Genomic DNA, 27,429 nt, shown 5'->3' with positions numbered 1-27,429 from the left:
GGCCCCTGAGGCTGCTTTATGCGGCCCGCAGGCACAGACCCCTTGACGATCCCGACCTGGTCCAGGAGGAGCCGCCGACAGCAGCGCTGAATTGCCACACAGAGACCGTCTCCCAGCACAGCATTTCCAATGCCAGCCGCTGGCCAATCAGAGGCCAGCAGCTGATATCTGCGTGTCGGCGCAGCGAGTATGACGTCATTGCCATATGCAGATGTCAGCTGCTGGCCTCTGATTGGCCGGCGGCTGACATTGAAAATGCTGTGCTGGGAGACAGTCTCTGTGCGGCAATGCAGCGCTGCTGCCTGCGGGCCACATCTGCAGGAAGGCCGCCGAGGGAACGGAGGACAGGTGAGAATCATCTTTTTTTTTCTCTATTTTATGTGTGTGAAGAACAGCACAGGGGGCACAGAGCCACAAGAGGGGACCTGGATGGGGCACATAGCCACAAGATGGGGACCTGGATGGGGCACACAGCCAAAAGATGGGGACCTGGATGGGGCACATAGCCACAAGATGGGAACCTGGATGGGGCACATAGCCACAAGAGGGGACCTGGATGGGGAACATTGCCACAGGATGGGGACCTGGATGGGGCACATAGCCACAAGAGGGGACCTGGATGGGGCACATAGCCACAAGAGGGGACCTGGATGGGGCACATAGCCACAAGATGGGGACCTGGATGGGGCATATAGCCACAAGAGGGGACCTGGATGGGGCACATAGCCACAAGATGGGGACCTGGATGGGGCACATAGCCACAAGAGGGGACCTGGATGGGGCACATAGCCACAAGATGGGGACCTGGATGGGGCACAGAGCCACAAGATGGGGACCAGAGCCACAACATGGGGACCTGGATGGGGCACATAGCCACAAGATGGGGACCTGGATTGGGAACATTGCCACAGGATGGGGACCTGGATGGGGCACATAGCCCCAAGATGTTGACCTGGATGAGGCACATTAGTGCAAGATGGGCGCCAGGATGGGGAACGTTGCCACAGGATGGGGATCTGGATGGGGCACATAGCCACAAGATGGGGACCTGGATGGGGCACAGAGCCACAAGATGGGGACCTGGATGGGGCACAGAGCCACAAGATGGGGACCAGAGCCACAAGATGGGGACCTGGATGGGGCACATTGCCACAGGATGGGGACCTGGATGGGGCACATAGCCACAAGAGGGGACCTGGATGGGGCACATAGCCACAAGATGGGGACCTGGATGGGGCACATAGCCACAAGATGGGGACCTGGATGGGGCACATAGCCACAAGAGGGGACCTGGATGGGGCACATAGCCACAAGATGGGGACCTGGATGGGGCATATAGCCACAAGAGGGGACCTGGATGGGGCACATAGCCACAAGATGGGGACCTGGATGGGGCACATAGCCACAAGAGGGGACCTGGATGGGGCACATAGCCACAAGATGGGGACCTGGATGGGGCACAGAGCCACAAGATGGGGACCAGAGCCACAACATGGGGACCTGGATGGGGCACATAGCCACAAGATGGGGACCTGGATTGGGAACATTGCCACAGGATGGGGACCTGGATGGGGCACATAGCCCCAAGATGTTGACCTGGATGAGGCACATTAGTGCAAGATGGGCGCCAGGATGGGGAACGTTGCCACAGGATGGGGATCTGGATGGGGCACATAGCCACAAGATGGGGACCTGGATGGGGCACAGAGCCACAAGATGGGGACCTGGATGGGGCACAGAGCCACAAGATGGGGACCAGAGCCACAAGATGGGGACCTGGATGGGGAACATTGCCACAGGATGGGGACCTGGATGAGGCACATTAGTACAAGATGGGCGCCAGGATGGGGAACGTTGCCACAGGATGGGGACCTGGATGGGGCACATAGCCACAGGGTGGGGACCTGGATGGGGCACATTAGTACAAGATGGGGACTTGGATGGGGAACATTACTACAAGATGTTTTCCATTATTACTATATGATGCTAATTGTAAGACAATATTACTGTATGTGGCCAATTGGGGGAAATAAAATTGTAAAAAAAATAAAAAATAAAATAAAGCATGAAAAAATATTGGTACTAAAAATGCTGTTTTATATGTAAACTAAAGTAAACACAAAAAAGTGCACGTTTATTATCGCCACATCCATAACGACCCAAGCCATAAAAAAATAAACACGGCAAAAATGTTCAAAAGGTGTATACAAAAAAAATGGTATCACTAAAAATGTCACATTGAACAAAGAATGCGGCCCCCCAAATTCAAATTTTTTCCATGTGCGGCCCATATACCCAGCCGAGTTTGAGACCCCTGATTTAAGGTATGTAGGACGGTCGATTGTTTTCCGGTACAAGGATGTCTCTATTTCATTGTTCTGAAGCTTGATGATGGTGTCCAAAAAGTTAATTTCAGCACAGGAGTAGTTGAGTGTTAGGTTGATGGTGGGATGAAATCGATTAAAGTGTTCATGGAACGTCTTCAGCTGTTGCTCAGACCCCGTCCAGATGATTAAAATATCGTCAATGAAACGACAGTAGGCCAGAAGCCTGATGGGACATGAGGACAAAAAGTCACTTTCAAGCTTGGTCATGAAAAGATTTGCATACTGTGGAGCCATTTTACTTCCCATCGCTGTACCAGTCTCCTGTAGATATATGTTGTTATCAAATTCAAAGTAATTGTGGGTGAGGATGAATTCTGTAAGTTTGACCACAGAATCAGCAACAATTCCTGTATTTTCTATGAAGATTTTGCAGGCATTTAATCCATCCTTGTGTGGGATATTAGAATACAAAGATTCCACATCCATGGTGGCCAGGATGGTTCCTTCTGGTAGAGGACCTACTGCTGCTAGTTTATTCAGTAGGTCTGTCGTGTCCTGAATGTAGCTGGGTGTTAATCTTTACCAGTGGTTTAAGAACACCCTCTATGCATCCAGAAACTTGCTCAGTAAGGGTGCCCACACATGAAATAATTGGTCTTCCTGGATTTCCAGATTTGTGGATTTTGGGGAGCATATAGAATGTCCCTATTCTTGGACTCTCTGGTATCAGGTCATCCGCTCTTAAGGATTCATCAGGCAGACACGATACCAACTTGTTTAGTATATATATATATATATTGTGTATAAATATGTGACTCTTCAGATTTAGTGGTATACTAGCCTGATGAAGAGACCTGAGTAGTCTCGAAAGCTTGCAATTTGTTACCATCTTTTCGGTTAGCCATTAAAAGGTATCAACCACTGAGGACTCTCAAATCTAAATATTTTTCTATCTACTGGCTAACACGGTACAAGAATATATATTTTCCCTATAACAACATTTCTAATAAATGCATCTAGGAATATCTCTGGGTACCATATACTGTAATACTGAAGGAACTAATAAAGGGGAGTAATTTCAATAATTACATTTTTTAGGTAATTGATGAGACTGTGATTTCACAGTACATTATTAAGTGTCTATATTCCAAAAACCTCTCTTTAAGCATCTGCTCACATAAGGAGACAACACTGCAGCTGCATCTCCCTCCTCCCTATTTAGTGACTGAACAGGGATACTACTCACAGGGAAGAGACACTATTGGCTGCTGAAATGCAAAAAAGATGAGGGGAAAGGGGCACCATTCCATTTTCACCACAGGCAATAAAGAGGCCAAAAAGACCCTTAAGAGGGAGCAGGAGGAGTCTAGAACAAGCCTGTGCAACATGGAGAGGCAGTGTACTATATAGTATAAAGTATTTCTTGTGGTCAGTTCAGTACATGCTATATGTAATGACTTAGTGGCCATCAACACGGGAAGTAAACATGGGAAACATTCCCTTAAAAATACATTATGCATCGCATCACACGGCCATGGTGGACATCAACAATTGATCTATTTGCCAGCAATTATTGCATCAGAGTTAACCTGGTCATACGCAATGTCTGCCCAACCTGACAATTTTTTCAGGAATGATGACCTCCTAAAGTGTCAGAGGCAGATGCAATAGGAAAACAGGATTAGACTGATGGAACTCAACATGCCCCATCGTTTTGTTCTCAGGGAGGGAGGGTCAGAAGCAAAAACTGTCAGCTGAATGAAGTGTATCAGGCTTTAAATGATATTTCCTGTGCACATGTAGATATTTTGGATGTCTGCTGGTTACCTGTATAGCTTTGTCTTGTCTTGATGGTTGACCTGCGGTGATGATGTTTTCTGGGAAATCTTCTTTGTAGGAGCCGTGTAATACCGGTACTTTGAGAGGAAGGACTGGGAGGGTTTCTTCAGTAATCTTGGCTTGAAGGGCTTTTTGGAGTTTGTGAAGCTCGTAGGGTGTTTGTCCAGGAGATCTCCGCTGTAGGTTTGCTTTTGGGGATTGTTATATGTTTTTTTCTTTCTTTGCAGACTTTGATTGACAGAAGTTCTGGGGTTCACATCACCATGTTCTTTTTCCATATTTCCCATGACTTCTCTGGCTGTGAGGACTGGGGAATTGGTCTGTGATCTTGCCCTGCGTGTATTAGAATGTTTTCCTGTTTCATCCACTTGGGTTTTCATGTGTCTGTAATTAACCTGCAAAACATTATACTTAATATAGCTAAACAATTATATGCCTTTCACTTGAGCAGGTTTGCATCACATTAATCTGCGCTCACTACTGGATGCATTTCTAGGCCGAGACTAACGCAAAAAATAATATAAGTTTAGACTTTCTCATTCATACATGTGATGGTGCCCCATGTGGTTTACTCTTCACTCACAGATTCGCCTTTTGCTCGTCAACTCCTTTAGGAGACGGACACTGGCCACTCTTCGGGCATTAGGTTCTCTCCTGTCATCCTTCGTCTCCATCTTGCTCTTCTCTTTGAGACACTACGACAAGCCTCAATACTTTTTCTGACTCCTATATAACTATAAGAGTGGCTCTCTACACAGAGCGGCTTCTTCTCTGCTTCTTATGGGCAACCCACTATTCCTCCACCAGGGTCAACTATAGAGGCCACCTCTTCTCTGTGACCTAGCCAGAGAATGTACACCACACTGGCTGATGTCATTGTCCCTCACCTAGAACGCTTGTGAAGATATGGAGCTCCTTGTACCCTCTGCAACTGACCCTGAGTGGAGAGAATCTGGCCCATAAGTAATTTGATACCTATGCTACCCCTCTTGCTCTTCTCTGTGAGACACAACGGCAATCCTCAATACTTTCTCTGACTCCTATATAACTGTAACGGTGTCTCTCTACACAGAGCGGCTTCTTATGAGTGACCCACTATTCCTCCACCTGGGTCAACTACAGAGGCAACCTCTCCTCTGTAACCTAGTCAGAGACTGTACACAACACTGGTTGATTTGTTTGTCCCTCACCTGCAAAGTCGCCGGCTTGTAAAGATACGGAGCTCCACATGCACTCTGCAAGTGACCACAAGTGAAGGGAATCTGGCCCTTAAACTATGTGAGACCTGCGCTATCCCTCATGTACACTCCTCTCCCCAGTAACACTCCTTTTGAACAACCTAACTCCCTAAAACCCAGCTGTGCTAAGATGTGGCAACCGAAGACTCAGTTCACTAGCCTCCTGCCTTTCCGCCTGTCTAACCTACAGATACACGACATGCAAAGAAAGTTAATAAACATCATCACGTTGAATGAACATAGATAAGACTACCTAACCATCCAACAATGGTCAGATTCATAAATCAAAAGGTGGAGGGGCTATAAATGAGGCAACTTAGAGGAGCAAGCTCATTGTAAGTGGGTAATTCCTCTGTCCAGTTTTCAACCCTCTTACATGCTTCGTTCACTTGTTTGCGGAATTGGAAGCAATCTTAGAAGCTGGACCCGCAATGGATAAGTAATGTTTTTCAGGGGATACCATTGACTTGTGTGAAATTATTGCTGCGCCCGTTAAGGTAAGCTTTCTTTAAAGAGATGTGGCGCCCCTGAGGGTTCAGTCGCCACAGAGGTACTGCACCTCACCCAGAGGTGTGGTATCTCCTTCTCTCAGGTAAGGAGGGAGTGCTGCCCGGAACCCCAACACCCACATTCAACACTACACTGCTCCAGGCCAGCTGGAAGGGCAAGATGCATGTGTGTGGCACCCCAGAGGGTCTGGTTGCCACAGTGGTAGTAATACCATGTCTGGGAGCAAAACAGGGGTTTCTTGGCCAGGAACACATTACATGCAACACCTCCTGCTCCAGACCAGAAAGGGGAGGATCCTGCCCTTTATAACTGGGTCTGGAGGCGGGGTTAGTCGAAGTCTAAGTCAGAGTCTTGTGAGGAGTCAAGTAGGACACAAAGGAGCAAGGAGCTGAGGACTGGAGCTGGAGATAGCTCGTCCTGGCCAGAGTACATACAGAGAACCGGACACCGGAGTCCGAGGCTGTGGGGATTACATACCCAGCAGCAGAAACCGCAGGGCAGGAGATTGTAGGTCTCCTGGCCCCATCAGAAGCCCGGAGGCTCAGCCACACGAGAGGATCAGTGCCGCCACAGAGGAGCGAGGAATACACGGGATCCGAGTCGCCAGCCATACGGGTGAGAACAGCACGTCACACTCAGGGACATGGGCTACAACACGACTATAAGCGGGATAGCCAAAGAGTACAGTCAGAACGGCAGGCCTACAACTCCACCTGGTCAGGAGGATTCTAGGATTGCTCCGAGACTGACCAGGCCCTCATCTCTAGCAAGTACTCCCGTTGGGGCCTATATAATTGCCACCAGTAAAGAAAACCTAGGACTGTACTGCAATGACTCCGTGTTGTCATTACTGATCCCTGCACTATCACCACCATCATCAATACACGCTGCCCTGAAGCTCCACTCTTCCTGTGGGGAGTCACATCACCTTGCTGCACACACCATCAGCTTCAGTGGACTGCTCCGCAGCGGCGGTTCCCAATAACCGCATCCCACAGGTGGCGTAGTCGGACTATTTATAACAGACACCCATAGACTACCCTGGTTTGACCGCTCTGGGTCACGGACCGGGTCACCGCCACGGTGACTGCAACCCCCAGCATTTACAGGCCCTGCTCCGGGTACCCCCGCACGGCCCGGGGGGCGCGTCATGTGCGCAGCTGCTGAGCCCTGTCCCTGGCTGGAGTAGGGGGAACCCAAAGGTAGGGGGAACCAGTAGTGGGTGTGGGTGGAGGAAGCAGTTTAAGGGAGCATAATTGTAGGAGGTATAAAAAGGGAAGCCATCTTAGGGTGGCAGTTCAGTCAGTGAGAGGAGAGAGTGAAGACAGTCTGGGAGCAGAGTCTCTTCAGGAGCTCTGCTCCACAAGTGGGGCCTAGATATAGAGGCCCAGGAGGGGAGCAGAGGAGAAAGGCTCCGTTCTGTTGAAGGGATCCCAGGGGGTAAGGCGAGTGTAGGACGGCACCCGTATGCCCCGAATCTGTCAGAAGACAGAGGGATCGTAGGCCGCAAGAAGGGGACCGGCCCCTGGACCAGCCGTGTTACTTCAAGTCTCGGCTGGGAAAACCGGAGGCTTCTGGCTTATATAGTTCAGTTGCCAAAGCCTCATTCTAATCTCCGTGAGGGTCAAGCAGGTCCGGGAACTCCAGTTAGACAGGAGGGACTTCAGAGCACCAGAGCGGGATTGAGAGTGGGGAAGCGCAGGGCAGGAGGGAGAAGACCCAGCGTGAAGAAGGTCTAGAGAGGAACACAAGAAAGTGGGGTTCTGTCAGGTACTCTTAAACCACCTGAGGAAGAGCTGAACCCTCGTTCTGGTGAACGCAGCGCGACGTGGGAGGCTGTAAGCTGGACAGTGCAACCTGAGGAACTTAACAACTGTGAGTAAAGACTCAGAGGACAGCACTGCACTGCCTCCGTCAATTATTTCAGCTGCGCCATCTTTCCCCCTGCACTACAACGCCCAGCGCAACCAACAATACCTACACTGCCCTGGAGCTAGCTCTTCCTGTGGAGAGCCACACCATCCCTGCTGCAGTAACATCAGCTTCAGAGGACTGCTCCGCAGCGGCGGCTCCCTTTAGCCGCATTCCACAGGTGGCGTTGTGGCGCCCCTGAGGGTTCGACCGCCACAGGGATGCTGCACTTCTCTAATGGAGTGTAGTGTTCCTCCTCTGAGGTAAGAACAGTGCGATGGTCAGGACCCTTCCTTCACATCCAACACCACACTTCTCCCACCAGAGGGGGCTAATAGGCACTAGGTGCTGCCCCTACTGGTACTCGGGAGACTGGGGAACCAAGAGATAGGGGAACCAATTAGTGGGTGAGGGTGGAGGATCCACATTTCAGTGACACTTTAAATTTCATATTTAATAAAAAGCCATTTTGGCTCTGGATCTCTTGTATTGTGATCTCCCACGCTGAATGTGGATCCTGTGTGGACCTACAGCGGAGGGAGACACGGCCCTCGTACCCTGGCCTTGGGTCGAGGGGCAGGTTGCAGATGATGTATGTCTCAGCCCGGTCAAGGACCATGACCAAGAAGGCCCAGAGCTTAGGAGTGTAGCTCCACCGCAAATGGATCCCAGGGAGGATGCAGACGGAGCGGTATATGCCACCAGTCCTCGCCAACCTGATCTACTCAGAGGGATTCCGACTGCAAGAGGGGTACCGGCCCCCGACACCTGACCTTTCTACTCTACGTCCTGGTCAGGGAAGCCCGGTAGGCCCTGAGGATCCCACCGGGTAACGGAAGGAGCGGAGCTGCCACCTGTACCCTTTTTTTGAGAGAAGTTCAGAGGGAGACCCGGCCTATCCACACACACAGACAGGAAAGTACCCGGTCTGAAGTCTAGGAACACTCTGGTGTGGGGTCCTGATTGAACACTGGACTTACTCGGAGGTAGTCTGACCCCCCCGTCTCTGGTGACCGCAGTACTCCGCGAGGAGCAGGGAGAAGCCTTTCAACTGCAATCTCCACCGTGAGTAAAAACCCTGGAAGTTGACCCCTATGGCCTCCGGACTCTTTATTCTGCATTACACCGCACTACGCAGCACCAGACCTCCTAGACTACTACCCCCTCCATTCTGTCTCTCTGCCCTGAGGCCCTGCTCCGCCTGTGGGAAGTAGTAACAACGACGGCTGCCATAACACCCTGCCTCAGCGGACTGCAGCAGCGCTGGTGGCCTTCACCAGGTGCCACAGGGGGCGTAGTCGAGATCAGCCACTCAACCAGGATAAGCCCGTACCATCCCTTTTTAATGTGACGGCCCTGGGCACGGAGCGGGTCCGGGCCGCGGCTGCACCCCATCGACAACATAGGAACCCGCTCCGAGTCCCCTATCTCCCAGGGTAGGGCTTTCGAGCGTCACACAGCATTACGAACACTTTACAAATCCCTCATAAATAATTCCCCTTTCTGTTGACCGCCCTGGGCCACAGACCGGGCAAGCCACCGTGATATCCCCCCCACCAGCAGCCATAGGCCCAGCTGCCGAGTACCTCACGGCTCTGGGGGCGCGTCATCTTTGGCGTCACGAACAGGATTTCGTGCCCGCTGCAAGGAACAGGATACGTGACCAAACCGTTATCAGCGGGTATTGTGTGCCTAAAGAACTGTTCTTCTACATTGAATGTGGCGTCCGTCCCAGAAGAATGGGCGCCATTATGTGCGTGATCAAAGACAACAATATGGAACCTCCCATCGTGGGCTGGGTCCCAGAATGGCGCCAAAAGCACACGCTGCCCCTTGCAACAGTGACTGTCCACATAGATGTGTCCGTCAAGGCAGGGAGGACGTCGCAAGGAGTGACCGACAGCAGACTGCCATGGGACAGCCCCCGAAAGGGGAGAGGAGGAGGAGAGAAAGAATGGAGACAGGGTGTGGTCTCAACCAGTCTAGACAGACCGCACCCGGCAGCCAGCATGGACGGAAGCAAGAATCCAGCCTCCGCCTCTGGCCTGCAGCAGCAAGCGACCCCCCTCACCCTGGAGGGGGAATCCAGTAAATTGTCCCCGGAGGATGAGGAGTTTCTCCAAAGTGAAATCCTGGAGCTGAGCCAGCAAGTGGAACGGGCCCAGCAAGCAGCGGTTACCAGGTGGAAGAGCGAGCTGCTGGAGAAATTAGCAGCACGACGGAGGACAGCACCGGATGCTATCAGCGGCACCCCAGCCCCGGCGGAGCTCTCTGAATACCAGGAGGCCGTGTGCAGCACAGGAGCAGGTAGGAAGAAATCCCCTGTCCCGGGCACTGCAAGCGCCAACCTGCTCCTGGGCCTCCTACACCAGCACTTCCCGTACCCCGCCATGCCCTCCCTGGAGCAGCTGCTCAGCCCGGAACCTCCACCCCCGGGCGCTGATCCTGAGGACCTTCTGCTTGGTTCCCTCCTGGAACCGCCCCTCCCGGGCACTGAAGCCAGGAACCTCCTGCTCGGTTCCCTTCTGGCGACTCCACCTCCGGCACCCGAGTGGGTGTATGGCGTTCCGGCTTTTGACTGGTCCGCCCGGTTCGAGGACCAGCAGCCGTGCCCGCTACACCCGACGACATCGCCCCCGGTTGCCTGCCCCAGCGGAGAAGAATTTAGTTGGGACAACCGGGGGGGGACCTGATGAGGTTCCCGCAGGAGACCCAAGCCGAAGCCCAGCAGAGGAAGGAGTTCTGCAGGCGGGAGCTCCAGCAGCTGGAGAAGGAGCAGCGCGCTCGGCGGGCGCGTTGTGAGCGACTCGAGGCCGGAACAAGGCCGCAAAGGCTCAGGCCCGGCAGGCGGAGTTTGCCCACCCCAGCCCCCCATGAAGAAGGACTCGTGGTGAAGTTCAACCTGAAGGCTGGGTGGGGCTTCATTCGAGATCCCAACTTCGCTAGGGACATTTTTGTGAACCGGTGGGATGCTGAGCCCGAGCTGGAACAGGGCCATCCCGACCGGAACCTGTACCCCGGTGACCGTGTCACTTACACTCGGCACCACGGGGAACGCGGGTGGTATGCCCTCCAAGTGTACCGTGTGATCGAGGACACCCCCCCGCAGGACCTGGCTGATGACCCGGCTGGGTCCAGCAAAAATCAAAAGTGCCGCAAGCGGGGACCCCACTACTAGTATAGTAGGTGGGACTAAACTGTAAATAGTCACCCGTAAGGGTATAAGAGATAGGAATGGTTTTCTAATAGTGTGTATTTTCATAATTACCCATCAGGGTATACAGACTCCAGGCTGGGGACTGTGAACAGCCAAAAACTGATTATGTATATAGTTCTGCACTTCTTAAAGTGCTCCTTATTGGTTTTATAAGTGCAATCAAGTGACCTCAGAAGAAAAACCCGTTTGGCGTGGCGGAAGACGTGGTCCAGCACCAGGATCACTTATGCCCTGCAGCCACGCCCAGGGCCTATGTTGAGGGTTTGTGGACGGGTCCCTCATGCTGCTACTGTTGCACCTGTTTAATAGAGAAAAAGGACACCCGGTTGCAGCTCGGGCTGTAACCTGCAGAAAAATGGTTTATGTGAAAAGGAATATTATTAAAGATGTTTTATAATGTTATGGTAACCTGTAACATTTAAAGTGAAGTGCCTCCCATAAAGGGAAGAAAGTTTTATTATCTTATATGTGAATGCATTAAAAAATTTTGCTTGTCTAATTTACTGTGTTTTACTCAGTTCCAGCCCACGGACGTGCTGTGTTTTACCAGGGGGGAGTGTGGCACCCCCGAGGGTTCAGTCACCACAGAGGTACTGCACCTCACCCAGAGGTGTGTGTAGCGCCGGCGTCCCTGCCCTCTGCTAGGCAGGGACGCTGTTCCCCTCACCGCTCTGCTCCGTGCCCGGCGTCCTCCTCCCGCTCTGCTGGCAGCGCGCGCTCCTTCCCGGCCACTGTGCTTAGGGCGCGCGCGCTCTCCCTCCCTCTTAAAGGGGCCGCGCGCGCCGTCCTAAGGAGTCCCCGGCCAATGGCCGGAGGACTTCACCATATATAAGGCACCTCCTCCAAAATGGAGGTGCCCGAGCAATGTTGTTGCACTGTTCACTACTCTGCTTCAGCCCTCAGGTCCCGTTGCCAGTAACCTGCCAGATACCTGCCAGATTCCTGCCAGCTTGCTGTCTTATTCCTGCCTGATATTCTGCTACCTGCCTGCTAGCCTGAGGTCCGACGGTCTGCCTTACAACTCCTGTCAGTCTGTCTAAGGACCAGCTTGCCCGCTCACCTGGGAGCGCACATCAGCTACCTGCCTGCTTGCCTGAGGTCCGACGGTCTGCCTTCCAACTCCTGACAGTCTGTCTATGGACCAGCTTGCCCGCTCACCTGGGAGCGCACATCTGCTACCTGCCTGCTAGCCTACCTGGAGGCTCCGCCGTCACGTGCAGTGACCACCTGCCTGTCCAGTGACTCCTGCCCGCTCACCTGGGAGCGCTCATCTGCTGCCTGTCTGCTAGCCTACCTGGAGGCTCTGCCGTCACGTGCTGTGACCACCCGCCTGTCCAGTGACTTCTGCCCGCTCACCTGGGAGCGCTCATCTGCCGCCTGTCTGTTGGTCTTCCTGGAGGCTCCGCCGTCACATGCTGTGACCACCCGTTTATCCAGAGACTCTCGCCTGCTCACCTGGGAGCTCACGTCTACCATCAGCCGCCACAGGTCGTACCAACCCTTTACCCAGAGACTGCCCCGGTCACTTGCCGTGACCTCATGCCCGTTCATCCAGAGACTGCCCCGGTCACTTGCCGTGACCTCCTGCCCGTTCATCCAGAGACTGCCCCGGTCACTTGCCGTGACCTCCTGCCCGTTCATCCAGAGACTGCCCCGGTCACTTGCCGTGATCTCCTGCCCGTTCATCCAGAGACTGCCCCGGTCACTTGCCGTGACCTCCAGCCCGTTCACTCAGAGACTGTCCCGGTCACCTGCTGTGACTGCCTGCCCGTCTTCCCTGGTCGCCATCAGCTCCCTTACAAGGACCGCCCCCTTGTATAGTAGCTCAGAGGTTCCGCCTCCCAGACCCGTTACAGTGTGGTATCTCCTTCTCTCAGGTAAGGAGGGAGTGCTGCCCGGAACCCCAACACCCACATTCAACACTACACTGCTCCAGGCCAGCTGGAAGGGCAAGATGCATGTGCGCAGCTGCTGAGCCCTGTCCCTGGCTGGAGTGGGGGGAACCCAAAGGTAGGGGGAACCAGTAGTGGGTGTGGGTGGAGGAAACAGTTTAAGGGAGCATAATTGCAGGAGGTATAAAAAGGGAAGCCATCTTAGGGTGGCAGTTCAGTCAGTGAGAGGAGAGAGTGAAGACAGTCTGGGAGCAGAGGCTCTTTAGGAGCTCTGCTCCACAAGTGGGGCCTAGATATAGAGGCCCAGGAGGGGAGCAGAGGAGAAAGGCTCCGTTCTGTTGAAGGGATCGCAGGGGGTACGGCGAGTGCAGGACGGCACCCGTACGCCCTGAATCTGTCAGAAGACAGAGGGATCGTAGGCCGCAAGAAGGGGACCGGCCCCTGGTCCAGCCGTGTTACTTCAAGTCTCGGCTGGGAAAACCTGAGGCTTCTGGCTTTTATAGTTCAATTGCCAAAGCCTCATTCTAATCCGGGAACTCCAGTTAGACAGGAGGGACTTCAGAGCACCAAAGCGGGATTGAGAGTGGGGAAGCGCAGGGCAGGAGGGAGAAGACCCAGCGTGAAGAAGGTCTAGAGAGGAACACAAGAAAGTGGGGTTCTGTCAGGTGCTCTTAAACTACCTGAGGAAGAGCTGAACCCCCGTTCTGGTGAACGCAGCGTGACGTGGGAGGCTGTAAGCTGGACAGTGCAACCTGAGGAACTTAACAACTGTGAGTAAAGACTCGGATGACTGCACTGCACTGCCTCCGTCAATTATTTTAGCTGCGCCATCTTTCCCCCTGCACTACAACGCCCAGCGCAACCAACAATACCTACACTGCCCTGGAGCTAGCTCTTCCTGTGTAGAGCCACACCATCCCTTCTGCAGTAACATCAGCTTCAGAGGACTGCTCCGCAGCGGCGGCTCCCTTTAGCCGCATTCCACAGGTGGGGTCACGAACACTTTACAAATCCCCCATAAATAATTCCCCTTTCTGTTGACCGCCCTGGGCCACGGACCGGGCCAGCCACCGTGATATCCCCCCCACCAGAATCCATAGGCCCGGCTGCCGAGTACCCCACAGCTCTGGGGGCGCGTTAGAGACAGTACCCTTAACTAACAAGGAGTTGGTCTACGGCTTTGTTGGTCACTCTATTGTCTGAGACCATACAACTATTGCCCAGAGTATTGCATGACATCATGATGCATTTGCAACTGTGGGTCATTGGGTAATCCGTGAAAAGTATTGGCATGGCGGTCATAAGGACCCATGGAGGAGCAGGGTAATATTTTTATTAAGTGGAATCTGCAGGAGGGGCAAATGTGACATGCAGAAGTAGTGCTGTTGCTTTAAAAGCATTCAGCAACTATTAGAAGTAACACAAGCACAGGAGACAGGAAGTTTTGTGCTCCAGAAGCATCCAGCAACTATAGGGGTTAACACAGTCACAGGAGAAGGGATTGTTTTAGCAGAGCCCCAGGGGGATTGTGGGGAAGTTGTTTACTGTCTGGCTGGAGCCGAAGAGATAGGTGGTGTGTGTGTTCTGCATCTGTCAGAAGCGCCCCTGCAAGTGAAAAGGATTCAAGTCAGGAGTGAAGCTAAGCACAGGTCAGGTAGAGTTCCTGAACTAGCAGTGCAGAGTATTGTCAGGCAGAAAGATAAGGACTGGAAGAAATGGTGTCACAGGGATCATCTCCCTGTGCTGTAAAGAATGCTGTGTTCATTAATGTGCCTTTGCATTAGAACTGTGCTGTCCTGTACTACTGGGAAGACTGTGAACTGCTGTGCTGCTAAGGAAACTGTACTGTTTGTCACTGGAGCCTGTTGCTCATAAGACCTAACTTCCACTGGCTGTGTGTGTTCTTATTAAATGCTACTGTTCTACCGTTTATGATGACTCTTGTCAAGTGTGTCTGGTTAGTAAGTGAAACAACCTACGTGTCTGTGACTGAGAGTCAATACCCCTGTGTGCCTGAGAGAAGCTGCAGCACATGGTCTATGGTCGCCCTGAGTAACGGTTCCCCCAGGATTCCAAAGAATTCATGTAACCTATCTCGCCCCTGTCTGAGCCTAGCGGCATGCGTGTAACAGCAAATTTCAGTGTTAAATTTGAACCCAACCAACTCTGATGAACCTGTTGATGAATTGCACATTCCCCAGCTATGGTCATAGATCACTTATAAAATTGTTGTATCGCAGTCCTGAAAAAAATAAAAAAGTTACTTAATAGTACCGAATAAGTAAAGAGGTTGACCATCTTTGGGGACAATTTTTTTAAATTTAATTAAATGTATGTAATTGGAGCGAAAAATTATTTTTGAGATTTTGGTTTCATTCAAAATATTGCACCGTTTGCCTTCTACAGCCTCTGGGTTGCTGGCTGCAAAATGAGTCAATTGAGGATCAGATCAGTCAGTGAGTTTGCCATGAGGTTTGACATGGAGTTTGTAACTTTTTTATCTGTCTTTTTCTGAGCTCCTCTCAGCTGATTTATGACCACAGATGACAACAAAAGGTGAATGTGCTGGAAAACAAAGAGCCTGTAAAAGCCAAACGGTGCAAAATTTGTAATGAAACCCAATTGCAAAAATGATTTTTAGTGCTAATTAGTGATGAGCGAGCATGCTCGCTACTGCTTGGTGCTCGCCCGAGCATCTCACTGCTCGAGATGCTCGGCGCTTGCCGAGTATTTCCAGGTTCCTCGGGCGGGAACTTGGGTCCCCTCCCTGCATGTTTGGCGCTCTTTAGAGCGCCAATCAACATGCAGGGATTGTGTGCCACACACTGTAATGCCGTAGCCATGTTGGCTGTGGGCATTACAGTGATTGGCTGGCCGCACAGCGTCATCAGGTCTATGTCAGACCTCGCGCTGCCATGCTCGTCACAGTCACTCCGGATCAGACAGTGTAGGGAGAGCTGCTGCTGTGTCAGGGACAGATTTGATTGTGTATTAGATAGTGTAGGGAGAAAAACCGTACATTACACATATCCATCTTAACAAACAGTCCTTCTGAGGACTAATCCATCTGCAGAGATATCAGGCAGGCAGGGTGTATATGCAGGCAGTGTATATAGCAGACTGCAGTGCATATAGCACAATAGGCTCCATTCCAATTCTGCCTTCTGCTGCTGTTAGATATTTCTATACAAAGGCCCAGGTCTCAGGGGCCAGGAATACTTTTCTTTGGATCTTAATCCTCATTATTTGCTTAAAAAGAAATCCATAGAACACCATTTTTTCTGCGCCATTTGCTTGTTGTTACTGCAGAACACAGTCAGGTCCTTTCCATATTACGCTAGAAATCCAGCTATTTAAAACCGTGTTTTCTCCGTCACACGGATCACATATACGTTGTCAGAAAATACTGCCATTTCTGGCTTCCATTAAAAATTTCCTTTAGTGTGTCAGTGAAGCAATTCACAGCAGTTTGCTGTTCAAACTACTTACCTACAGGCCAGGTATTTAAAACTCTGTTTTCTCCGTCACACGGATCACATATAAGTTCGCTCCAAACTCAGTCATTTGTAGTGAGCGTGGAAGATACTGTCCTCCATTTAAAATGGGCAAGGCACGGGGAACTGGACGTGATGGTAATGGTGCATGCAGAGGCCGAGGACAAGGCTGTGGGCAAGCCGAAATTGTGCCACAACAAACACCCACATCTTCTCGCCTGACCTTCCTGTCCCAATTTCTAGGGGACCGCAGCACACCACTATTGAACCCAGAGCAGTGTCAAAAGGTTGTTGGTTGGATAGCGGATAATGCTTCCAGTCACTTAGCCACCACCACCACCCTGTCTTCCACACGGTCAAGTCTCAGTAGCCGTGAGTCTGGACCGCATATTCCTCACCCTGATCCTCCTTCCTCCCACCATGCCAAGTACTCAGAGACAACTGATCCCACACTTGGACATTCTGAAGAGTTGTTCACTTTTCCATTTATAGATTCAGGCCTCTCGCCCGGTCCACTTGAAGCGGGGCAAGAGGAGATCGCGTGTAGCGATGCCCAAATATTTGAGCAGCCACGGTCACACGAAGGCGACGGTGGGAAAGTGTCACAAGAGGTGGACGATGATGAGACACAATTGCCAGAAAGTCAGGAGGAGGACCAGGGTGTGAAAGTGGAAGACGAGGTGGCGGATGATATAGTAACTGACCCAACCTGGCAGGAGGACATGCAGAGCGAGGACTGCAGCACACAGGGGGAGGGAGGCAGAGCACCCCAACAGGCAGGAAGAAGCAGTGTGATAGCCGCAGAAAGAAGGCAGGCAACCGTTCCCCGTAACACCAACACGAAGGAAGTTGCCAGTACAACTGTTAGGTCTTCCCGAGTCTGGTAGTTTTTTAAAGACTCTGCCGATAACCCCAAAAAGGCCATTTGCACCACATGCCAGGCCAGCATCAGCAGGGGAGGCAAAACGACCAGCCTGACCACCACCAGCATGATCAGGCACATGGCAGCAAAGCACCCAACTTTGTGGGCCGAACCCCAGGGTCCAGGAACAGTGTCTGTGGGTGGCACCATTGCTTCTTCCGCTGTTGTTCATGCAAGCCAATCCCCTGTCCATGGTGCATGCGAAGACACCTCCTGCCCTGCACCTGTTGTTGCACACTCTCAAGTAGCAGCATCAGGAAGCACGTCCATGTACTTGTCCCAGCGCAGCATTCAGTTGTCCATACCCCAGTCCTTGGAACGCAAGCGCAAATATGCAGCCAACGCCCCACAGGTCACACTAATAAATTCTCACATTTCACGACTGCTTGCGCTCGAAATGTTGCCTTTTAGGCTCGTGGAGACGGAAGCATTCTGCAACCTGATGGCGGCGGCCGTCCCTCGGTACTCGGTCCCCAGCCGCCACTATTTCTCCTGGTGTGCCGTCCCCGCATTACACAAGCACGTGTCCCAAAACATTAGCTGTGCTCTCAACAACGCAGTTACTGGTAAAGTCCACCTAACCACGGACACGTGGACAAGTGCTTGTGGGCAGGGACGGTACATCTCGCTGACGGCACACTGAGTTAACATAGTGGAAGCCGGGACCCAGTCAGACCTTGGGACGGAACACGTCCTCCCGACGCCAAGGATTGCGGGCCCTAGGTCAATCAGGGTTGCCCCCACGGTCTACAGCTCCTGCACCTCATCCTCCTCAGCCTCCTCCTCCTCTTCAGCCTCCATCTCCGAAATGACCACCTGTGTGCCCATTTTAGAAAATCAGCTACAGCTTCCGCCGCCCTTGCAGTGTTTCCGCAGCGTTTGCAGCTTCTGGCTCACAGACTGGTGTGTTGGAACTCTACACTGCAGATGTTGGGAAGGATTTGTGAGCAGAAGAGGGCAGTTGTTGAGTACCAGTATCAACAAGGCCGTGGGTATTCAGTTCAGACTCCACACATAAGACCTCAGGAGTGGACATGGATGTCAGACATATGTACCATCCTCCAAAAGTTTGAGGACTCCACCAAGATGGTGAGCGGCGATGACACCAAATTAGCGTTACCATCCCGCTTCTCAGTCTTCTGAAACGCTCTCTGCTCACAATCAAAGAGGATGCATTGCAGGCGGAGCACGATGAGATGGAGCAAGGAACCATACAGGGTGATTACACACAGCCAAGCCTCATCTCATCCCAACGTGGATTGGGTGACAATGAGGAAGAGGAGGAGGAAGGACAGGAGCTAGTTTCATGCACTATAGATGGTACTACCTGCACAGCTGTCATACTGTCTGTTCAGCGTGGATGGCCAGAGGACAGAGAGGAGGAGGAGAGCATGGTCAGTCATCCTCTTGGTGAGGACACAGAAGTCTTGCCTGTTAGAAGTCTGGCATGCATGGCTGAGTTTATGTTACGCTGCCTTTCCCATGATCCTCGCGGTCTCAAAATTTTGGGTGACAGTCATTACTGGTTGGTGACACTTCTAGACCCACGCTACAAGGAGAACTTTATATCTCTTATTCCTGAGGCGGACAGGTCTACAAAAATGGGGCTGTACCATAAGGCCCTTGTTGCGGAACTATTAAAAAAATTCCCATCTGAAAACGCTGGCAACAGAGGTCACACTTCGTTGGACAACCAAGGAGTACAGGCGAGAGAGACGCAACTTCAATCCAGCAGAGGCAGGGGAACACTGTCAAAGTTATGGGAGAGTTTTCTCAGACCCTCCCATTGCACAGGCCCTGAGGCGCGGGGTACTCTTGTAGCACCCTGAGGATTCGGCTGCTACAGGGGTATTGCGCCTCAAGCCAGAGGTGTGATATTCCACTCCCGGGTAAGGATGGAGTGTGGAACTGAGCTCAGTAGGCTGCATGCACTACATACATCCCATTTCCGGGGGACAGACTAACGGTACTCCCACCAGTTTATGTGCAGGTACGATAGTGTCTGTCCCTGGCTGGAGTGGGAGGGGGGTGGAACATCCCAGTAGTGTAGGGGCAGATAGGGGGAGCAGTCTGGGTAAGGCTAGGAGCTCATTGGGTGCTGGTCACCTGAGCTCACACATAGAGGGAGTATATAAGGTGGGAACCATCTTAGATCAGGGTCAGACAGGCAGACAGCTACCAGTCAGTCTTTTGTAGAGGGTCAAGCAGTCCTGAAAGAAGAGAGAGAGGAGAAGAAAAGGACCCAGAGGGGAAGAAGAGGGAACCCCAAGAGCCCAAATACAAGCAACAGGGTGAAGGGTTGGCACAAGGGTACCGGATCCCAAGCTGGTGGAGGGCACTAATCCTCAGCCAGAGACCGGAGGTTGTGGGCAGGATCTGCCACGACCCCCCACTAAATCCACCCGAAAGGCAGACCAAGTATAGGGTCAGGGAACCCAGAAGAGGTGTACCCACCAAGAGACCCGAGAGAGCCGGACATAAGTGGATCCCTGGTGGGGAAGGCCAGAGAAAAGGAACGTCAGAAAGGGAGCTCAGGATCACGCTCCAGAATTACCTGGGGGTTGGCCGAGTCCAGGACCTGGTGGACGCAGCACGGCTCGGGCGGTCACTCAAGGCCGGAGTGACCAGAACAACAGCAGTAAGTAAAAACCCTGAACTGCACAGCCCGACTCTGAGTCTTATTACTATCCTCACTGCACCACCACAACCACCACCCTCTACAACTGACCCCCTGAGGCTATACCCCTCCCGTTGGGGGTTATACTACCAGAAGCTGCACACACACCACCAGCCTCAGCGGACCCTGCTGCAGCGGCGGCCGTATTGACCGCAAATCAACGGGTGGCGTAGTCGACACTAAAGAACATCCAGCAACATCTGTAGGACTGCCACACACTGAGCTTGACACCCTGGGCACAGACCGGGTCACCGCCACTCGGAGACTACAACCCCCATCTGATCCGGCTCCGGGTATCCCCCAAACAACACTGGCCCAGGGGGCGCGTCAACTTTGGCGTAGTCGGCAGGATTACGTGCCCGCAACAACCGGGTACTGCGTGCCTGAAGAAAAGTTCATCGTTTCTCAAAAAGAAGTCTCCCGCCGGTTCCGGAGGGTCCCTGCCAACGGACCCCATCACAGGTCGTTTCCCGCCGGTTGTCCGCCATTTGCAGCTTTTTCCCGCCATCCATGGAGTTTCCCGCCACTGGGAGACGATTCCCGCCATTTCCAAAGATTTCCCGCCTTGGAAGAGCGGACGCCATTATGGGCGTGCCAGAGGGTGGCAAAAGGCCACCTCCCATCATGGGCCAGGTCGAAGAATGGCGCCAAAAGCGGAAACCGCGCCCACCAACAGAGACTGTGATGCTGGAAGTGTCCATCAGCGTGAGAGAACTGCCCCTGGAACTGACAATCACAAAGTTGCCCCGGGACCACCCTCAATGTGGGCGGAGACGGAACAAAAGAACGAAGATGGGTGCAGCCTGGAGGAGTCTGGAGAGAGCGCACCCGGAGACAAGAAGTCTGGAGAGGAGTCCAGAGAAAGCGTACCCGGAGATGGAGGGAGAGACAGGCAGCACCGACCCAGTGGTCAGGAGCCTGCTGCAAGCAACAACCCCACTAGGTTTAGTGGAGATCCTAGCACAGCTTCCCCGAGACCGGGAGTGTGCACAGACCGCGCTGGAGGGCCTCGCACGGAGGATGGCCCAGGTGCAGCAGGACACGCTGACGGAGTGGAGCCGTGAGATGGCCCAGCAGACCGGAACCCGTCAGCGGAGCACGCCACCCGAGACGAGGAGACAGACCGCCTCTGAGGATGGTGCAGGAGGAGTGAAGGCCGGAGACGGCGCCGAGAAGGGAGCTGAACGGACGGAGGCAGGTAAAGGGGACGTCTTTACCCCGAGCCGAGAAACCGTGTACCTGTCCCAGCTCCCCGTCGCAGAGCCCGAAATTCCCCCTGCCGTGCCCGTCGCTGCATCGTCACCGTGCCGGACTAGGCCTCAAGCAGAAGCCGCGGCCGCGACCCCTGTGACGTCATACGCCTCGACCCTGAGCGCGGCGAAACAGGAAATACCATCGGCCTGGTCGCAAGGTCTAGTACCCCCGGGCGCCGCAATTCCAACAGCGCCCCCTACCTCCGCGGAGCCACCGGCCTGGTCGCAGGGCCGAGTAACCCCGGGCGCCGCCGTCCTTACGGTGCCCTTTTCCTTTAGGGTGCCCCAAGCCTGGACGCAAGGCCTGGTCAACCCGGGCGCCGCTACCATCAACGCGCCCTCAACATCTCGAGTGCCGCACCTGGGCGAAGATCTATTTGCCCAGCACACGTGCCCGGATGGGCAGCCCTTTGTGTGGCCACCGGAGTTTCACCATCCCCGACTCTGGAAAGAAAGACCCCTAGATGAGCCCCTGATTCCGGTTCCGAAGCCCGTCAGGAGAACCCCGCTCCCGCTAGAAGAAGCACAATTCGAGTGGGACCCCACCGGAGGAGACCTCATGGGGTTCACTCAAGAAACGCGGGCAGCTGCAGCAGAGCGAGTGGAGTGCTGCCGCCAGCAGTTGGCAGCCTTCGAGCAAGAGCGGAAAGAGAGGCGGATCCGTGAGCAGCGGCTGCAGGAACAGAGCGCAGGGCAGAAGAGCCGGACCAGGAGGAACCCCCGTGCAGCTCATGGTCCCCGTACCACCGGGACTGTGATTAAATTCAACCTGCAGCATGGGTGGGGCTTCATAAGAGACCATCATACCCCCGGCGACGTCTTTGTAACCCGCAGAGACGTAGAAAGCCATCTGCCGGAGGGACACAGAGGTCGTGACCTGTACGTAGGGGACGAGGTCACGTTCACCCGGCACAAGTGTGCCAAAGGACCCTACGCCCTCCATGTGCATCGCCTGATGGAGGAGGAGCTGCGGTGTGAGGAGGAGCAAGAGGATCCGGACGGGTCTGAAGATAAAGAAGGAGCAGGAGGACGCCGTCGTTAAAGTACGGTAAAGAGACTGTAAATAGTTACCCGTCGGGGTACAGTGAACTGTTGCTGCTTTAAATATGTCCCCGTTGGGACAAGTGTAAACTGTTACCCGTGTGTCCCTTAATCCCACTGACCGAGGACTGAGAGCGGCCATACCTTCCCTTGTATATAGTTGCGCTTTTTAAGGCGCCCCCTACCGGTTTTATAGGAAACTGTTGTTTTTCTTGAAGAGACTGTCGCACTTTACCCGGTCACAAGTTGCACCGTGGCCGGAAGAACAAGAGTGTTATTTATGAAAAGTTTATGCTGATATATATATTGTTTTATATGTTTATGTTTTATGAAAAAAAATTTGTATGTTTTGGATGTTTTTGTTCTCTTACAGCCCGAGGACGTGCTGTGATTTACCAGGGGGGAATGTAGCACCCTGAGGATTCGGCTGCTACAGGGGTATTGCGCCTCAAGCCAGAGGTGTGATATTCCACTCCCGGGTAAGGATGGAGTGTGGAACTGAGCTCAGTAGGCTGCATGCACTACATACATCCCATTTCCGGGGGACAGACCAACGGTACTCCCACCAGTTTATGTGCAGGTACGATAGTGTCTGTCCCTGGCTGGAGTGGGAGGGGGGTGGAACATCCCAGTAGTGTAGGGGCAGATAGGGGGAGCAGTCTGGGTAAGGCTAGGAGCTCATTGGGTGCTGGTCACCTGAGCTCACACATAGAGGGAGTATATAAGGTGGGAACCATCTTAGATCAGGGTCAGACAGGCAGACAGCTACCAGTCAGTCTTTTGTAGAGGGTCAAGCAGTCCTGAAAGAAGAGAGAGAGGAGAAGAAAAGGACCCAGAGGGGAAGAAGAGGGAACCCCAAGAGCCCAAATACAAGCAACAGGGTGAAGGGTTGGCACAAGGGTACCGGATCCCAAGCTGGTGGAGGGCACTAATCCTCAGCCAGAGACCGGAGGTTGTGGGCAGGATCTGCCACGACCCCCCACTAAATCCACCCGAAAGGCAGACCAAGTATAGGGTCAGGGAACCCAGAAGAGGTGTACCCACCAAGAGACCCGAGGGAGCCGGACATAAGTGGATCCCTGGTGGGGAAGGCCAGAGAAAAGGAACGTCAGAAAGGGAGCTCAGGATCACGCTCCAGAATTACCTGGGGGTTGGCCGAGTCCAGGACCTGGTGGACGCAGCACGGCTCGGGCGGTCACTCAAGGCCGGAGTGACCAGAACAACAGCAGTAAGTAAAAACCCTGAACTGCACAGCCCGACTCTGAGTCTTATTACTATCCTCACTGCACCACCACAACCACCACCCTCTTCAACTGACCCCCTGAGGCTATACCCCTCCCGTTGGGGGTTATACTACCAGAAGCTGCACACACACCACCAGCCTCAGCGGACCCTGCTGCAGCGGCGGCCGTATTGACCGCAAATCAACGGGTGGCGTAGTCGACACTAAAGAACATCCAGCAACATCTGTAGGACTGCCACACACTGAGCTTGACACCCTGGGCACGGACCGGGTCACCGCCACTCGGAGACTACAACCCCCATCTGATCCGGCTCCGGGTATCCCCCAAACAACACTGGCCCAGGGGGCGCGTCACTCTCACAAGGAGTGCAAAGTTTGGGAAGATGCTGAGGGAGTACCTTGCCGACCGTACCAACGTCCTCCCTGAATCCTCTGTGCCTTATAATTATTGGATATCCACGCTGGATACGTGGAATGAACTGGCTCTCTATGCCTTGGAGGTCCTGGCCTGCCCTGCTGCCAGCGTTTTATCAGAGCTGGTTGTTAGTGCCGCTGGTGGAATTATAACTGATAAGCGCATCCGCCTGTCAACTGAAAATGCTGACAGGCTGACTCTTATAAAAATGAACAAGGGCTGGATTGGGCCAGACTTCTCCACACCACCGAATGATAGCATCGTAACATAAACTCAAATCCAGTGTCTTTTCTTGGGAGGTGTATTTTCATGCACCTTTTCACACCCACACATGGGTATACGCTTCCTGATTTTGGCTATTTGCTCTTGTCCTCCTCCTTCTCCTCATCCTCCACCACCATATCACCAGGGTGACCGTGGTCCGTGATGCAACACCCACATAATTTTTTTAAAGGGTGTTTATGATGCCCGTAAAAAAATTTTTTTATACAGTATGTTCATGTATACCCCCCAGGGGTAAATGTTTGTCAGCCCATACACTTAGTGCATGGGCATTACAAGTATAGGAGGCCCGCTCCTTTCTAATGGGAACATTTTTTTATGAGGCCCTCCTCCACGTCTCTTGCAAGGGGCATTGAAGTGCCTCCAAATTTTTGGCAGCCCTTGCATTCACTGCATAGGCCAACACTATGGGAGACTCTCTCCTTTCTAATGGGAATTTGTCATTACTGTGGCCCTGCTCTGTGTGTCTTTAACCCCTTAACAACATCTGACGTACTAATACGTGTCTGTGCCCTGGGACTTAAGAGCCAGACCCGTATTAGTACGTCATGGCGATCGCGCGCGCACACAGGCTGTGCGGGCGCGATCGCCGCCGGGTGTCAGCTGATTGTCACAGCTGACACCCGATACTATGTGCAGGGAGCGGTCCTGCACCGCTCCCAGCACATTAAACCCCGCGATGCTGCGATCGAAGTCGATCGCAGCATTGCGGGGGCAAGGGGAGGTGATCGCAGATACTCACCTCCTCTTCCGGCTTCCAGCGCTGTCTGCAAAGGCTTCCCGGGTGTCACCATGACGACCCGATGTCGTCATGACAACATCCGGGTCACCAGACAGCAGGAAGATTGTTTGGACATGCGCAGTGCATCTCCAAACAATCTTCTCCCTGTCCAGCGCTGACAGCCTGCATGACACAGGGATGGTGCTGCATTCCTGTGCCATGCAGGCGATCAGAGAAAAAAAAGTTAAAGTCCCAGAGTGGGACAAAGTAATAAACTATATAAACTTTCAGAAAGTGAAAAAAAAAAAAAAATTGCAAAAATATAAAAAAAAAAAATAAAAAAAATAATCCACAAAAAATAAAAATATAATGTACCCATCAATAAAAATTATTTAAAAAAAAACCAAAAAAAACAATAAAAGTACACATATTTGGTATCGCCACGTCCGGAACAACCTGACCTATAAAACTGTCCCACTAGTTAACCCCTTCAGTGAACACTGTAAAAAAAAAAAAAAAACGAAGCAAAAAACTATGCTTTATCACCATACCGCCAAACAAAAAATGGAATAACACGCGATCGAAAAGACAAATATAAATAAAAATGGTACCGCTGAAAACGTCATCTCGTCCCGCAAAAAACAAGCCGCCATACAGCTCCATCAGCCGAAAAATAAAAAAGTTATAGCTCTCAGAATAAAGCTATGCTGAAAAATTTTTTTTCTATAAAATTGCTTTTATTATGTAAAAGTGCAAAACATAGAAAAACGATATAAATGTGGTACCGCTGTAAACATACTGACCCGAAGAATAAAGCTGCCTTTTCAATTTTACCACACGCGGAACAGAATTAGAAAAAACAAAAAAAACAATTCCTGAATTGTTGGTTTTTGTTTATTCTGCCTCCCAAAAAATCGGAATAGAAAGCGATCAAAAAATATCACGTGCCTGAAAATGGCACCAATAACAACATCAACTCATCCCGCAAAAAGCGAGCCATCACATGACTATCTGCCAAAATCTGGAAAAATTATAGCTCTCAAAATATGGCGATGCAAAAACTAGATTTTACAAACAATGCGTCTTTTAGTGTGTGACAGCTGTCAGTCATAAAAACCCCATATGATTCTGGTATTGCTGTAATCACACCGACCCGAAGAATAAAGTTGTCTAATCACTTATACCGCACGAGGAACGGCGTCAAAAATAAACTCTTGGGTTAGGATTGGGCTAGGGTTAAGGCTGGGTTTGGGGTTAGGGTTGTGCTAGGGTTAGGGTTGTGCTAGGGTTAGGGTTGTGCTAGGGTTATGGCTGGGGTTGGGGTTAGGGTTGTGATGGGGTTGGGATTGGGATTATTTTCAAAAGTAAGAAAAAAAGATGACGATATGGCGACTAGTGTTGAGCGCAAGTGCTCGCTACTTGAGTTTGCATCGGGTGCTCTGGTATGCACCATGTACAGCGTGTGCTCGAGTGACATGCTCGAGTCCCTGCTCCGCATGTTTCACGGTTATTAGACACCCAAAAAAAAACATGCGGGGATCGCTCGTGCATGGCAGGCACTTTTTCATTTTTACGAATCAATTTGTGAAGCACCTGGGGGTTCCAAGTCCTCACTATGCATCTAGATAGGTGCCTTGGGGGGTCTAGTTTCCAAAATGGGGTCACTTGTGGGGGAGCTCCAATGTTTGGGCACACAGGGGCTCTCCAAACACAACATGGTGTCCGCTAATTATTCAAGCAAATGTTACAATCAAAAAGTCAAATGGCGCTCCTTCCCTTCCGAGCCCTGCCGTGCGCCCAAACAGTGTTTTTTCCCCACATATTGGGTATCTGCGTGCCCAGGGGAAATTGCTCAACAAATTTTGGGGTCCATTTTTTCTTGTTACCCCTGTGAAAAAAAAAAAATTGGGTAACATTTTTGTGAAAAAAGTTAAATGTTCATTTTTTTCTTCCACATTCAAAAAATTCCTGTGAAGCACCTGAAGGGTTAATAAAGTTCTTGAATGTGGTTTTGAGCACCTTGAGGGGTGCAGTTTTTAGAATGGTGTCACTTTTGGGTATTTTCTGTCATAAAGACCTCTCAAAGTGACTTCAAATGTGATGTGATCCCTAAAAAAATGGTTTTGTAAATTTTGTTGGAAAAATGAGAAATTGCTGGTCAACTTTTAACCCTTATAGCTCCCTTACAAAAATAAATTTGGGTTCCAAAATTGTGCTGATGTAAAGTAGACATGTGGGAAATGTTATTTATTAACTCTTTTGTGTGACATATCTCTCTGATTTAAGGGCATAAAAATTCAAATTTTGAAAATTGCAAAATTTTCAAAATTTTCGCCAAATTTCCGTTTTTTTCACAAATAAACGCAAGTGATATCGAAGAAATTTTACCACAATCATGAAGTACAATATGTCACGAAAAAACAGTCTCAGAATCAGGGGAATCCGTT

The 27,429-nt window shown here is 51.8% G+C and overlaps 1 protein-coding gene across 4 annotated transcripts in view; it reads right to left on the bottom strand.

Moving 5' to 3' along the window:
- The window catches only part of LOC141257430 (spermatogenesis-associated protein 7 homolog), a 418,618-nt gene that overhangs the window by 75,234 nt on the left and 315,955 nt on the right, over positions 1–27,429 (bottom strand). For all 4 annotated transcript variants that reach the window (XM_073671954.1, XM_073671953.1, XM_073671955.1 and 1 more), the window contains one exon: positions 4,155–4,561. In XM_073671954.1, the coding sequence (XP_073528055.1) occupies positions 4,155–4,561 (407 nt within the window). The remainder of the gene's footprint in view (positions 1–4,154; positions 4,562–27,429) is intronic.

The sequence above is a fragment of the Phyllobates terribilis genome, unplaced genomic scaffold, assembly GCF_046119375.1.
Source record: "Phyllobates terribilis strain yellow unplaced genomic scaffold, ASM4611937v1 Scaffold_3__8_contigs__length_932513732, whole genome shotgun sequence".
Lineage (NCBI taxonomy): Eukaryota > Metazoa > Chordata > Amphibia > Anura > Dendrobatidae > Phyllobates > Phyllobates terribilis.
Note: the sequence above shows the minus strand (reverse complement) of the source record. Positions and strands in the feature narration are given on the sequence as shown.